We start from the raw sequence: 16,434 nt of genomic DNA, 5'->3' as shown, positions 1-16,434 counted from the left end.
GATGACATATTTTGTGATGTGACATTTTAATATATCATTTAGTATGTTCTATTATTTCTTATGTCATTAATATGTTGTAAAGAATAGTGTAAAACTAAGGAGCAACACGATATATTAAACTAAAAAGACAAAATTAAATTCAGACAAATGAAGAATAATCTATCAATAGTACAAGAAACTGCAGAAATTAGTCTTTACTGTATCTCTTAAAATACAGTAAATAATTACAGGACAAGAAGGACAGCATTCTTTCTAACTTATTTAAAGTATTTCAATTTGGTTACGAAAATCAGCCACCATTTGCTACCCCTCGGCTTATTTTATGTTCTTGCACTTTACCACTTATTTAACTGATGTTTTAACTTCCATTTTAGCTTATAAGCAGATAGTGACTGAAAGCTCACACAATCATCCTCTACTGTACTCATGTCCCTGTAAAGAAATCATCTGCCATATGCATAACAGTCAAAATGCAACAATTTGCATCTTTAGCTCTTCAGAAACTAAAAGTTTACTGTTACCAAGTCATTCTAAAGCTGAAGAGCTCTAGCTATACTCCTGTTGTGAGGTGTTTCGAGACCTAAGACACAGGAATACTGAAAAGAAACGTAGCTTTTATTCATTTACAAATTATTACAAGTCCTAAAAAAAAAAAAAAAAAAAAACCTTTCATTTAATGTACTTTCAAATAAAATTTATCTTTTTAAAGTGGTTTAATTTAAATAAATCTGCGTATTTTTCTCTAGAGGATTAATTATTTTGTCTTCTGCTATTTTGTTGATTAATCATAAGCTACTAACAAACAGCCACTCAAGGGAGCTTACTTATAGCAAGCCAGATATGGCAAAACTCAATCACCCTCATTTCCACCACCCCACCAGGATTCTTTTCCCAGGGATCATTTCCTTCATTTCATACAGATAAATACTGAAAATCACAATGTTTCATCCTATATACAATGATAATAAAAATACTTTAAAAATCTGAACCAAACATGAGAGATTAAGAGTAGGACAGTGGCATGGAATATTTCATAGTGCATTGCGTAAAGCTATAATACTTTCCAGAGGACAATCAAAGTTTTATTGAGTCAGAAAAAAGTAAGTAAGAGGACCATGAATAACTAACTTGGAAAACAGAAAGCTGAATTCTAATAGCTGATGAAGAAATATTTCTAGATTTTATTGACAGACTTTTCAAAATAAATCCAACTGTTCTTGGAGGGGGGAGAAGAAACCAGGCCTAATCTCTCTGTAGTTTTGAATCTAGAACAGATGGCATGTACGAGGCTTATGAAACACAGCCAATGTACCTGAAGGCAGCTAATGGCCTGAGCAAAAGCAAAACTTGAGATATTTAGAGAAATACACTGGCAAAAACTCTGAAAGCCTACGGACGTGTTAATACCAACACAAATAGGTGAGGATACCTACTCCTGGATTTTTAAGTGCGTAAATGCAGCCCATGTCTCACTGCTATGAAGACGGGTCCCCTGCTCTCGAGGTCAAGCATTGCCCGCTTTTGCATCATGTTCTCAAAATGAATAAATACAGGCATATAACTCCAGATGTATACATCAGGAACATATGCACACTGAATATTGTAAGCCAATGTAGGTAGCCTTTTTTTTTAATAAAACACAAAACAACACGATACACAGAACATACACACCTACATCACATACAGTTGAATTTCTTTTCTCAAATACGAGGGGCAAATCAGGCATTGGTTAGAAATAACTGAAAGTGGATTTTTACTGAAAATGCTTAACTCAGAGATCCTGCTGTCAACGTTGCCTATAACATAAAATCACAATGCAAATATAAAAACCAAAAATAATTACTTACACCAAACATTTGTCTAAGATCTGGATCCCGGAATCTGAAAGGTATATTTGAGACGTGCAGCCGTTTTGGCTGTGATTTGTTTTCTGTGTTTTCAGAGGATTGTGTCTGTTGCTGGCCATCGGTCTGTGCTGCATCATCTGTCTGCTAAAGGGGTAAAACAAAATAAAGTAAAGCACACTATGTATTTCTGTATTTTTTTAATTTAAATAAAGTTTTGGGATTAGTTTCTAAAAAAATACTGAAAAGGAATTAAAAAACACTTAAAATTATAGCAGATTATAAGAAGCTGAAACACGTAAACCATCTTCATTTTTCAAATCCATTTCTGCATCTCTCTCGACAGTATGATTTTTTTCCTGATTTTTTTAGTATGCATTTGAAATAAACCAGGAACATCTAAAGAAGATTATTTTCAGTGTACATTTTCCTAGTGGTTTTTAAATAACGAATAAATGGTCTCCCCATATTAGAAGATGGTTGGAGCCTCTTTAATCTCATCAGGGTTTGCCAGTGAAAGAAACTGCATTTCTTTGTCCAGGTAAGAGCCTACTTGCAATAGCAATCGATACAGTTTCATGTAAGACGAGTACTTCCATTCAGAGGCCACTGGTACTTCTACACAGGAGGTGGGTAACACATCACATCCTAGTTGCCATTTCATAAGCAGTGCTAATGGGCACTAGAGAGTCATTTTCTCTAGATAAATGGTCACCATTATGGAAAAAACCTTGAGTTGCGAAAGGGAACAAAATTATAATCAGTGGTGAAGGCTGCCCAATATAAAAAGTCAAATCCAGAAACAAAGTTCTACAGATTTTCTTTCTCATCCCAATAGGAACATATTATGGTACTTCTTAGAGGGATACGGTTGCACAGTTTTAAAATGTTATCTTCTGATTGAAGCACATGGTAGCGTATTACAATTTACCAAACACAATTACAAATTCCTTGCAGAGATTAGGGAAAAAATTGCCGTTCATCTGAACCGTAATACTAACGACCATAGCCATAGCTCTATTAGTATTTTACTAGAATTCTTATGCTGTTTTCTTCAATGATATCACACAGCACCTAATTGATCACTTTCTGTACAGCACACACATTCACCAGAAAAAAATTTTGCACATGTATGTAAAACTAGCACAATTATTACTTACTTTTGCACTAGTAAAGGCGATTTGGAAAGAAAAAGAAGAAAGAAAATAGGTGAATGAAACTACGAGGATCATCTTGCAGCTGTTAGTCTGTTTTTCTCTGTCCTTCCTCTTCCTTTCTGACCACATTAATCTTCCAAACACTAATTTTTCCCTAGTGTTCTAATGCTAGTTTGGTTCATCTATTTTTGTTTTCTTAAAATCAAGAAATCTTGCATTTCCTGCTAGTATCAAATTTATTTCTGAAGAAAATAATAAACAAAAAAATATTAAATAAAATAAACCTTACCACACAGTTTTAGTACCAATAATCCTGTTAAGAGAGTACCAATAATCCTGTTAAGAAGGAAGCAAAAGAACTCAAATAGAATACATTATTTACACTAGAGATAACTACATACAAACTTAATGCTAGCAAGTTCAGTTCACCATGTTCATCCCCAGTAAATGCAAACTTTGCCAAATATAAAGTACAAATAAAATTTTCTGTATTCCCTGTATGCCTCCTGGGCCAAGTTGATTTTACAAAAGAAAGATACGGTATGTGTTGTGCAAGGTTTCAATACACAGAGGTTTGGGGGAGGGAGGTTAAAGGATCTTTTGATCATTAATTAGTTCTTTTAGACCTATGGATTTAAACTAGATCTTCAACTCTGAAAGTATAACCCACACATCAGTTGTTGTCCTTGCTCCCAGGCAAAAAACACAAAGTTCTGTGTTATGATTTCATTTGCAAATATTCTTTTATTAAAAGATACAGAATAGCGACACTACCTAAGTAGACACAGGATGCAGGTAACTTGCATGTAAGTAGACAATTTCAGCACTGTTCTTTTGATCAAGGGTTGAACAGTGCTTTGCAAGGGACAGTCCATTAAAATAGCTTTGTTCATTCCAAAAGAAGATGCTTATGGAACTGTCATCAACCGGCAACTCTCTGCAATATGTGCTTTACATTTTGAGGGCACTTGCAAGTGTAAATATTGATACCTAGTTTAGGTATCTGAATCAGGACAAACCTCACTGCAGCCATATAAATTAACACACAGACAAACAATTTGGAGGTTTTATTTGTTTCTGGATCTTCTGAAGTAATCTGGTTTATAGGACAGCTCTGCCAATTGTTGAATGTAGTCAAGAGCAGCAAGAATTTACTGAAAAAAAATGGATAGACTTGCACCTTCCACTGAAGCCAGCAGTCTAAGTCCTTACCTTTTCTACTGAAGTTCACCAATGGTGCCTACATTTCACGCGACATGATTCATACACAAATGCAAATGATCGTATGGAACAAAGAAGAATTTTCAAGTCATCTGAATAAGGAACTGGGTAGAGCTCAAGTTTAAACCTAAAAGTATGAGTCAGTATCCCCACATCTCTTCCTCTGCTACACAAGCAATGCTACATGAACAGTTAATGCTTAAAATGTCTAGTGATTTAAGTATTAAACATGGTATACAACTGCTACAAGACAGAAACATGTTCCATGCTAACCTCTTGCTATGACATCTAAAACCAAATCACAAATGCAAAATTTAGATTTTAGATTTTAGAAAACCTTTCCATCCAAAAACACCACAGAGATTATTTCCCATTTTCAAGCCTTAGAAGGAGAGAAATATCAAGGAAATTTGGTGGTTAAGCAGGTGGGGAATAAGGAACTGGAAACTACCGAAACATAACACTCGAGAAGAATTTAAGGTCAAATAGATTAATCGGAACAGAATAAAAAACTCTGAAGGTGCTCTTCAGCTTCAGGAACAAAGGGTGCCCCAGGAAGAAATTATATAATCAGCATACTGTATAAATGCAAATTGGAAAAAAGTAATTTCTGTTCATTGTATTAATATACACGATGAGAAAGGAGGAGTGGAAAGGTTGAACTATGCAATATTAGCACGCTAAAACATTAGGAATGAGTTTTGTACTGAGAAGTTTAACAGCTATACCGTTAACAAACCCAGTCAGGTTTCTGAAGATGATGCTAAAATAATTATGGGTAATGTGGGTAAATCCTAGTAGTGTTATTTTCTGGGTGTTCTTGATTTTTTTACACTTTTTTCACAGAAATATGAAATTTAGAATTTCAGCTAAGAACTTTACGGAGTTTAGGCATTAAGGGCAGAAAACTGGAAACTTCAGAAACTCGCTATCATCAAAAGTTCATACCTGCAAACTCTTGAGAAAGTCTGTAGAAGAATTAGCTGAGCTAAAATATTTAATGTGTATTAAAAGGCTTAGCACTACAACAACGTCTTTACAAACTATCTCACCATTCAAAACTTACACACAGGCCTAGGAAATCTGGAAGAGGATAATTGTCAATGTGAAGCTGATTCAAAAATTTAAAAGCAACACCAGGGATGCAAGATGCACAGAGAATAGAGGACACAGGCTCGATATTGCAAAATCCCTGAAAGTTTCAAAGCCTGGTGGACTTGAAGAAGTAGAACGTAATTTATCTTGTACATAAATAATACATTTCAAGAGAATACTTTCCTTGCTGACCACTGTTGCCAATAAAGTTTTGTGACAACACAAAGAAAGTGGACATAAAACCCTATGTCCGGTATTTAAAATTCAATCGAAGCTACTATGTAGCTAGCTGCTTCATGGCTGGTAATGGTCAAGACATTACCCTCCCTATATCCCTGCTGCCCTGGATGCAGTCAGCACAGGTTCTGACCCATTGAGGTTGTGCTCAATACACTTTTCTATAAGAACCAAGAAAATTAGCATGGTTTATGCAAAACATAAAAAACATAAAAAAAAAAAAAAAAAACCCAAAACAAAACAAAAAAAAAAAAACCAGCCTCCCCAAGCCTTATCATTGAACAGCAATGATCTGCAGGATTTTTCCATGTGACCATCAATTCTACTAAGCTGTATCAGTCACCTTCACATATCGAAAAGTCATGAATTTAACTTGGTGTGAAAAGATCTAATCTCATACACTATTCTAAGTATTTCACAACTGGAATTAACTATCTGCTATCGCCCCTTCTGAACAACTACAATGAAACTATCCTGTTTATAGATCTAAAACCCTCATCAGAGAAAAAATCATTTAACAAAAGTAATCCTACAGTCAGCTTAAAGAAAAGATTTCCAAACCTGCTGAGTTGAGCACTATGGCATCCAGCTTAAAAGGCCTATTCACTGGATCCTACCAGCTGCATGGGATGCCTACAATAATATGCACAGCAAAGAGGCTCTTTTTCCCTTTCACACTTATCTAGAGGTTTTTAAGGGTCTCCATCCTACCACAACTAGGACCTTGGATAAAGGATTCCTTAAGTTATGAGGAAAGTTCTCCTCTTCCTAATCAAGATAAACAACTTCATTTTCTGTGACATATGTTTTTTGCAAGTATGAATTTTCAAGATTGAGACATGATTTTGAATTTTTTTTATGGCACTTTATTCCCTTTTCTTACGACATAATTGGTCGCAGTGGTATAATGTGGACACACTGGCCACAACGGACACAGCTGGCACAGTGCTTATTATACAGCACCATTAAACAGCCCAAAACAGTCTGCTTCCATTTTCTAAGCCTGAGGTATCATCAAAGTTAAATGAGATTGTAAAGTTTCTAATCGTAGTCAACTCTCTGGAGCCCTGTACCATGATTCGTAACTGTCAAAGACTAAAAATATCCAATGTGTGACAGTTCAAAACATTGAAAAAGAAGCTGTTTTTTTAAACAGGCAAACCAAGGAATCAGTGACTAATGTACTGGGAGCTGAAAGTACAGATAATACGGACTCTTAATGCCAAAAGAAATCAATGGTAACTGCAGGTTCTCAGCCACCCCTGAAAATTACTACAGATTGGCTTTTTCCTATGCATGTCAGTCAGCACTGTATCAGGTTAGTTTTTAGCTCTGAGGTTTAAGATGTCATTTGTCATCTTCACTGAAAGGTCATTTCCACTCACTTGCTGCACGGCTTTTCTCTGATTCCACTGGGAATACATTTCTAATTTAAAAATCCTAATAAACAGTTACATATTTTAGCAGATTATTGATGAGTACTGCCTGGAGGAAACTACAGAATGAACACTTTGGCATCTTATTGACAATAAAACGACACGGCCAGCTACAAAATCTTACTTATGTAAAAACTTATTTACTGTGGGTATTTATTAATACACAATTGCACAAAATTGCAACTTTCTAGCACTATTTTATGTCATAAATGTTAAAATAAGTTGCTGAAACTTGAATTATTTAAGAACTGCTGATTGCATTTACAAGTGTTTTATATAGAACTGAGATGCTCAATTTTCCATAATAATTTCTAACTCAATCGATATATCTGAGCTAAACAAGTTTAATCTTAGAGAAATTTAATTTGGGTATGGACAACATTCAGAGAAAATCATTCAGAGAAAATTGCGTGAGGCATGCCTACATTTCTACCAAGAAAAATGCCTTCATATGTCAATTTTAATTTATCATTCCAGAGAATAAGTATTCCTCTCTATCTCAAGACCTGGTGTCATGCTATTATTATTCTTTGATGGTTCTCTTTGATCGTACTCTTGTCTCTTCACTCTTCCCTAATCTCATCCAACATATACTCATCTCTGTGAATAAAACTGAAAAACAAGATGTCGATTTTGGATAAAATAAATTCAAAATTTTCTTCTTTAGATAAAATTTTATTCCTTTTCTTTAAGGTGAATATCTGTTTGTTACCGATACAAATTTGCTAAACATTTCATGCAGAACTCTATTTTCCAGGAGGGAAAAGTTATGCTTAAAACTGTTATCCAGCTCTAATATAAATCTATGCCCCAGGTTGTTCCTGAAATGGCTCAATGGCATCATCTCCCATCCCTAATATTTGTGGCAAAGACACCATATGAAATAAAACAGGACATTCAGAGAACCTGAATTCAGAGAAGGCCACGTGTACAGCAGAAAAAGCAATTCCATTCTCCTTCCCAGTGAATTCATACTTTCCATATCCCTTCCCATCCATTCCAGAAGACACAGTCTGTCCTATAATCTTTCTTAAACTGGAACTGTCAGTGTTATGTTTTCTCGCTGTTCCTTTTCACTGAAGTATAACTAGCTACCTAATCTCTTTCATTTTCTGCAAAACTATGGTGGTGTAGACAAAATCGACATCCTCACCCTCAAATTCCATTTTAAAGGTAATGAAATGCTGTCACACCATAGCTGTTTGCAAGCCACTAGGGAATGAACGCTGGCATCAATGTAAGCTTTTTAAGACTAAATTTGACACAAGCAATAGGAATGCGTAAAATTGAAGTAAACCTCTTCCTGGTCAAACAGAGAATGTATTGGATTAGGATAACTTCAAAAAGCTTTACCAAGTCCTGATCATTCGCCAATAATCTTCGGGCAAACATAAATCAGTTACATACTTTAAAGCACACCTAGTTTAGAGGAAAAACAGCCTAAACTGATGTATATTCTAGTTGGAATCACCTATTTACAGGAAAAAAAATATAAGAAAAGCAATAGATTATTTAAAAAGAATTTACTCAATGGCAAACTTAGTAACGTGTTGATGTGCGTATACATACAATATATGAATAAAGCTCTTAAGAGTTTTAAATGAAAAAAATACTCATTTGAAAAGCCACCCTTTTTTTCCTGCTACACCAATCAAGTTATTTCTCAGCGAGAAAGAGCTTGTGAATGTCTTCTAGGCATTATTTGATTAAGCTGACAATATTATGTGAGCAATGGTTGAGTACCCACTGTGCTGTACTTTTGACCAAATTGATTTGTGTAATGAACACTCGCTCTGTCTCTGCTTTAGCTTGAATAGGGCTCTTGATTTAACCAGTGGTGCTGGAAGCCAAGTGAATTTACAGCCCCCACAGTCATTCTCTCTCAATCTGGAGAGAATAGCAGCAGCAGTACACAAGCAAGCATAATTCAATACATTGTGCTATAAGCGCAAAAAATAATATCAGAGAGCTCTGCAATATACCTGTTTGATTTGATTTGTAAACCTGATAAAAAAAAAAAAGCAATTGAGAAAAGTTCAGGAGAAAAAAAATAAATGTGTGTGTCCTGAGCAAAAATGTAACCATACTGAATGTGTACAGAGAACTAAAAATATCATGCATATTAAATGAACTTCATACTTTTCTTAGATAATATTGCACATTCTCCACTTAAAATGGTGCTAGACTCTGAGAAGTTATTTTCCATTAAAAAGTGAGCAAAGAAAAGAATTTAAAACCGTCTGGTACTTATTTTTAAAAATACTGTTTCCAAAATATACTACCCAACAGTGTATTGACACACGTAGATAGGCACAGATAGACTGATTAACTAATCATATTGATTTTGATACATTTATATTCTGAAGAGCCTCTACCCTGGAAAAAATTATCTACGTACATACACGGTTTTGTATATAATTTTTTCGGTAGGGCAGCACACACACAGCATTTTATCACTGTGTTTTTACAAGTGTGATGAACACTACCAGGAGAGGTATCAGTGACTTTTTTTTGTCAACCGTGTCTCTTGTTATCCTTCTCTCATGAATAAAGATTTATATGAAGTCTCATTGTTTTAAAGATTACCAGTTGAGATTATTTTCTCAAGTGAGTTTTAAAAATAAAAATCACTTTGTTTCTAATATCTCGCACTGCAATGCATGCAACTCTCATGCCACATCAATCCACCCCTTAAGAATCTATTTTGGAAGACAGTATGTGCGTTGTTCTTTGTGCTGATCTACTGAAAAGCATACAATAATGTGGAAATTGCTATCATGTGCAAAAAAAATCTAATAGTACAATCATGACTGCATGTTGCTAAAATTCCAGAGCAATCATGAATATTTCTTACTCTAGCAATACCTGGTTTCAGAGATACTGAGTCTTAAGACCTGTTAGACAGGTTTCTAAACCAGGGGGAACCCTGACCCTCTTATTCTCAGTTGTAAAATTCCCTTTTGCTTTGGCTAGGGCAGAATTTCACTCCTAAATTATACTCACTTGACACATGTAATTTCACCATATCTCAATTTCCTGTATGATAAAAGGTATAAGGCTCCTGCCTTCATTTTCTTTACAAAAACATTTTACTATTCAAAGCAGCAAATGAAAACACAGACAAAAGCAATTACTTAGTCATCCTTTCCCATCACAGGACATACAGAAATAAGCCAAGTCTCTGCTCTGGAGGGCCTCCTTGTCCCTGTTCTAGAGCTCTGAACCATCATGCTGGCTACTGGCCAGTTTGTTAGTGTCTAAGCAGTTCTCAATTCTATTTCACTACTGGCAAAGATACGTTAAATGTTCACCTGTCCCTATTATTCTTACTCAATAAAAAACACCTTTCAAAGTTGAGATGAAATGTGAGGCGCATACTCTTAGCTTGCGAGCTGCATGGATTTTGGTGATGCAAGGACATCCTAATGATCAAAGCAGGACAGAGTAGCAAGCCCTATTATTTTATAAAGGCAAAAAGAAGAAAGAACAAATAGATTTGTTCATGAAATGAAATGGTGCTTCACATGGAAGCAATTGCTTCGTGCAGAATGGCACTCAAACAGACAAGAAAAAAGAAAAGCAGTGAGCATTCTTCCTTGTGAGCTAATTTAAAATTCTAACAATGTAATGGAAGTATTTTTACCTTATTTAAATAAGCTTTGTATCAGACTATGGCAAGGAAGTCCACTCATCTTTTTCCATAGATTCCGAAAGAGTCTCTATGCTATTCCAGGTCCCCAAGTCTTGTACTATGTCTAGTTTAAGCATCCGGTTTTTCTAAGTGACAAGAGACAACGACCTGGTCTCTGGAGTAGTTCATGGCAGAGGTCCTTGAACAGTCAGATGAATACAGTTTATTGCGAGGATGGCAACAGATGCTGCTTGACCCTACATGGGCCATTTGTTTCAGAACTACTGCAAGACACAAACACGGTCTGGTAGACTCCCTTAATCTGATTTACAAGCACATGAAAAAAATCTAAATAATTTTGTACTTTGCTTTGGCAGTTTCATGGTGGCTACTGTTGAATATGCTTTGGACATCAGGCTACTGGGTGTTGTTTCAGGTTGAGGACTCAACAGCAGTATTATTTCTTTCATTTCGGGGTGGATACATTCTGGATGCTGATACCAGAGGCTACAAGAAAATACCCTTATTATTGTGATAGCTTATGTACACAATACTAGCAGCCTGAATAAGAGATCATCAATCCTGAGGACAGAAACAGCAAGATAGTTTTCTTAAGCTTCTGGTACTGCAGGGCACCCAAAAAGTTATTAATTACTTGGCTAGATTAATTATTTCCCCAATCTATCTTCCTTAACAATATGGAATATATATTCCTTTTATAGCTTTTTATATTCACATTGCTGCCTCATCATCTTTCTTCTAAAACAGTCAGCAAGATATTAGAGAACAGCATATGAATCATGTTGTTTGCGGTGTAATATCAGAATTTATAAATATTTTAGCTACTGAATGAGTTGTCTCAGAATTTAGGCAAGATTTGTCTACATAAACAGTAGATCCTTAAAAGAATGCTCGTGAAAGCTTTCAATAAAGCTTTGAATCACTAAGTAGTGCCAAGTTCATTTAAGGACACTCAGCTGACATGAGCGTATCAATAACTTGGAATAAAAGAAGGAATTATAGTAGATTGCACCGGTTCAGTAACTATTTCTGACCACCTACTGATCCTGTCTATGAATAATGAAACAAAAAATAACAAAATCATTCTCTAATCATCTGCCTCCTAGCTTCATCAGCCAAGCAGAACAGGTATATATTCTATGCACATTTCAAAAAATTCATGCTACATCTACAAAAACTAAATTATTGTGATATTGTCACCAGATGATTAAAAAGGAAATCTTTGTTTTTAATCCTTCAAAAAAGGAAAAAGATTTAAGGGGACATACTAAGGATCATCTGACTGGTTAAAAGACAAAAGCATTAATTTAATTCAAATAAAAATATCTTAAACAGTGGTATCAAAAGTGATACACAGAAATGAAGAAACATTATTTTCACTATGGCTCTTTCACCGATTAGTCAGAACACAACTACTTCCGATCTAATGCTTGTAGCTCTTCCAGAGCACTTTAATAACAGGAATGATGAAGCATTTAAAAATAACTTTGTTTTTATTCTTCAAAGGCTCTTGTAAGATCTAGACAGGCAACAAATGAGAACATACAAAACAATACTATGAAAGCAAGCAAAGAAATTTTGAGCGGAGTTGTTGTAAGGTTTTTGCCATTTGAATGGGTGGTATAGCTTCCTATTGCACCAGCTTGTGCATTTGATAAATCGAAGTATTACATTGCCAAAAAGTTATCAGGAAATCTCACTGTTAAAAAATTACTTTTTCACATTATTTTTGTCCACAGATTACTAGAAGCATTTACCTCCTAAATTCATCTCATTGATTTCTTTAATGAGAGGAATTCTCCTCCATACACCTAAGAAGAAACAGAATGCTAAAGGTGTAGTTTAGTGATGAGTTTGGGTCTCAGCCACACACATGCCACAATGTCCTACCTATCTTGCCACCTCAGGACTTGGGTTTCTTCCACCGTCCCGTGTTTACTATGGCACTTGTGTAGATTAAACGTTGAGTGAGAGCAGCTGATTCAAATGAAAACTAACATCTAATAGAATTAGCGAGCTGATCCAACTCATGGTCCAAGACAGGAGCAGAAACATATAGGTGAGGTTGGGAAAGAGAAAAGTAGAGGATGGGACTGCTCCTTTCGTGGAACCCGGGAAACTGCCACGTACCAACAGATTACCAACAAGGATTTCTGGGAGTATGGAGTTTTACAGGTAAATTACATAAAACTAGAGTAGAAAATGTTCCTCGGGAAGTACTAACGGGGAATGGATGTGACACGTTCTGTGTATCCAGACAAACACACCTCCTTCTAAAAATGCGTACCAGGAAGCAACTGAGCTGAACTGAACAGGGCTAAAGTAAGTGAACAAACCTAGAAACTCGTTGCATAGCTTAGAAAAATACATCTAATAGTTGGGATAGTTCTAAGTCACTTTCCTGTAAGTCGTATTTTGAAAGCACATACTGGAAATAAATCAGGACACAACTCAAACAGTTGTCTTCTGTTCATGTCTGTCCGTTTCTTTTCCTAAAATCAGAAAGCCTAGCCCTTGAGATCAAAACTTTCCAATCGATAAGAAGCTCATGGTAATAACTTGGTTTCTGGAAATCCACTTATTCTCCCTAAATAAATTTTCATCTCCACCTCAGTTATTACTTTAATACATGAAGAAAGTTTTCACAAAATGACATAGCTTAATACACAGGAAGACAACTATTCTTTTTACCTGTTGTTATTCATTCATGAACAAACATCGGTGCTATAAAACAAAATGAGATTCATTTTTTAAATGTTTAAATTATCTTTAAAATTCTTTTAAGTATTATCCCTCATAAATCAATGTTATAAAAAGCTGCAAAGAGGCAATAAAGATTATTAAATCTTTCTTTCTGCAAGAGACTCTACTGGAAAAAAAATCTTTCAAAGTCTGTGGCTTTATCTTGTATAAAATTATATTTCTTATCTAGTAATATCGTGATATATTATGGTATTTGTCCAAACGAAAATTCATTGATGAAACACTACAACACACTGCTTCAAAAAACACTATTTTGTTTAAGAGGATATGAAGTGCCTTTAATCAGAACATTTGTAGGATTGGCTGTGTTGTTTAAAAAGTGATGTTTACTCTCAGCTGAAATCAGTGCAGTAGTTTCCGGAACTCCCCCCGTGACCGATACTTCCGTCACGCATGTGAAGTCCCTTTCTGTAGGAGTGGTGTTGACACAACCAACTGCCGAGCGAACTTGTGACAGCGGAGTTCCATGCTGAGAGAGAAAGGCTGATTGCTGCAGTGCAAGCTCGTGAAAAGGAAGAAAAGGCGACAGTATGATAAAAGGTTTTCATTGCTTGACCCATTACCTTTTACTAAATTCCTGCTGTGATTTTCCATTTGCACACGTGCATATATTAGCCCAAGGAGTCAATGCTTGAACCCTCTGAAACATAGCAGAATTTGAGGGTTCCCCACCTCACAAAAAGACACTTTCCAAATCACATACATCTTTTTATGCAGAGATACAATATACTGGCTTAAGAAAGAGCAGTTCTGTTCCTAGGCACAATAGTATTTCTTCAAGCTTAGGTACAAGTTCTAGACTTTATTGACACATCATGAAAAAATAGCTGTATTGGTTTTGTTTGGTTCTCTCATATCTTAGCATGGTGCAACAAAATGCAACTAGCATTTCAAAAGAGCTACAATACATACCTAAAATTTTCTATTATCCTAAGCAAAATAAGAGAAGCTCACATAATGGCACGTTATGTCTTAGATAAATCAGAAGCATTTATCCTTCTCTTCAAGCTAATCCAACACATTTCCTTCATTAAGGTGGAACATAATTTAAAGGTTTAGAAAAATGTATGTATGTTCTTCATTCCCTTCTCCCACTTAAATAATCTAACGAGGATTAACTGATTCATAGAATTCAAAAAGGGGCTAAATCATCAGTTCAAATCTAGCTATAAACTCCACTCTTACGATGAAATCTGCTTGATCTTACGATGAATTCTGCTGGTACAGAGCTTCACCGATGCAGCTCTTACTGCAGGTTTGGGGCAATGCCTGTGATTATGGATACTTGAGTTTGAGGACACACTGATTCAAGGAGTGGAACACAGAACTCTAAATTTCTTTGAAACAGCATTTTCCTTCCCAGGAGAAGACAAGTATCCAGGGAAGAGGCCAAAGAAAGCATTCTCTAATAGTAGCTTTAGAGTCAGGAGAGTTGGCACTGACAATTTATGGCTCTTTCCTATCCTGCCCTATTTCTCACAACAGCTTTCCAACAGACTTCTTCCCTTATTCATTCTCGAGCACGGCAACTAGAAATGGAAATTTCACAATCAAGATATACCTATTTTCATCTAACATCTAACATTTCTATACAGAGAAGCTGTCAGTCAGAATATTCTCAAATAGTTTTGCTACTTTAATCACTAATTTCAAGTTGCAGAGATGCAAACAATATTATTCAGTTTTCTTGCCATGAATGTAAAGAACTGTCAGACTCTGTTCTTTCACAAAAAACAATGATAATTCTGTGTCTGAATGGGGGGAAAAAAGAGTAAAAGAGCAAAAGAGTAAAATTACCTAAAAGCAACATGAGATGAAAAATTTATAATTTAGATAAGTTTTAAGATATTCTTACTCATATCTTTTAGTAGCCAAACACATCAAGAGTTTAAAAGAACTGCAACATCACCGCAGCTACCTCAACAGTAGCTCAGTCACAATCCCAAAGAAGCTTTCCCCCCCCCCCCCCCCCAAATCCCCTTACATGGATATTTTTACATAGTATTTAAAAAATTATCCAACTCAAATTATTTTGAAGATAAAAAAGGGTGTATGTGAGAGGAAATATGGAGGGAAGAGTGAGCCTGGAAGTCATTTCTCCAGTTATACAACAGTTACACAACAGGCATCCTGCTGAAGAAACAGTGCTAATTGTAATTAAATTGGTAAATCAGAAGAAGATGGAAGATCCCTCAGGTAATCTGGCTGCAGGCTACCGGCAACTGCAGTTGTGCTAAAGGAAGGACTGAGAAGCAACTTAGACAAATTCTCTATGCTTTACCCATGAAATAAAAAATGCTGCACATCTGGCCAGGTATATTATAAGATCTTCTGCCTTAAACTTAAGCAATATGGATTGTCTAACATTTTTGACGCAGCTTCAACCTGGAGTGCTGCTTCCACCAGAAATGATCAAAGATAGTTGTTTCATTAGTAGGCTACACAGGAGGTTGCCTTCTACTACTGTGACCAGGCTTCCCAGAGAGAGCAGTCATAGCATTACATGCTCTATCACAGGCAAAAGAAGCCACAGACATCCACAGGTGCCTTTGGGAGTAGGGTGAAGGGTCAGGGGAAATGGGAGGAATATGCTGTCATGGAAGTGCAGAAACAAAACACAGACTGAGGTTCACAGATCACGCTGACCATGTGCTCTAATATATAACTTACAGAATATGCCTTCAGTATTACCCTGGTCTTCTCTTGTCCCTTGAACATGGCAAGTAAATTCAAGATTCCCTTCATAAACAATGCCACAATTCCCTTTCAGTCTGTTTAAATATGAACCACAAATTTTTCACTGTGCATCTGCATCCTAATGGTCAAGGACGGGGACAGAGACAGCTTCCCTGCACAGTGAAAGCCTATATTATTACTTCCAAACTCATGAAGCTCTAAGCATTCCTCTTCTCAACTTTCTTCTAAAGTAAAGATCCCAACAGTCTTCTAATAACTGACTTTGTACCATTAAACATCATCTATGGTCATAAGAATTCTAAACCGATTTGCTTTAAAGCGCAATACAAATT

General features: G+C 35.8%; 1 protein-coding gene across 1 annotated transcript in view; it reads right to left on the bottom strand.

Annotated features, from left to right (window-relative positions):
• The window catches only part of RBFOX1 (RNA binding fox-1 homolog 1), a 1,388,408-nt gene that overhangs the window by 97,262 nt on the left and 1,274,712 nt on the right, over positions 1–16,434 (bottom strand). The window contains exon 8 of the mRNA XM_062588818.1: positions 1,848–1,991. Within this exon, the coding sequence (XP_062444802.1) occupies positions 1,848–1,991 (144 nt within the window). The remainder of the gene's footprint in view (positions 1–1,847; positions 1,992–16,434) is intronic.

This window comes from Rhea pennata, chromosome 15, assembly GCF_028389875.1.
Source record: "Rhea pennata isolate bPtePen1 chromosome 15, bPtePen1.pri, whole genome shotgun sequence".
Taxonomy (NCBI): Eukaryota; Metazoa; Chordata; class Aves; order Rheiformes; family Rheidae; genus Rhea; species Rhea pennata.
Note: the sequence above shows the minus strand (reverse complement) of the source record. Positions and strands in the feature narration are given on the sequence as shown.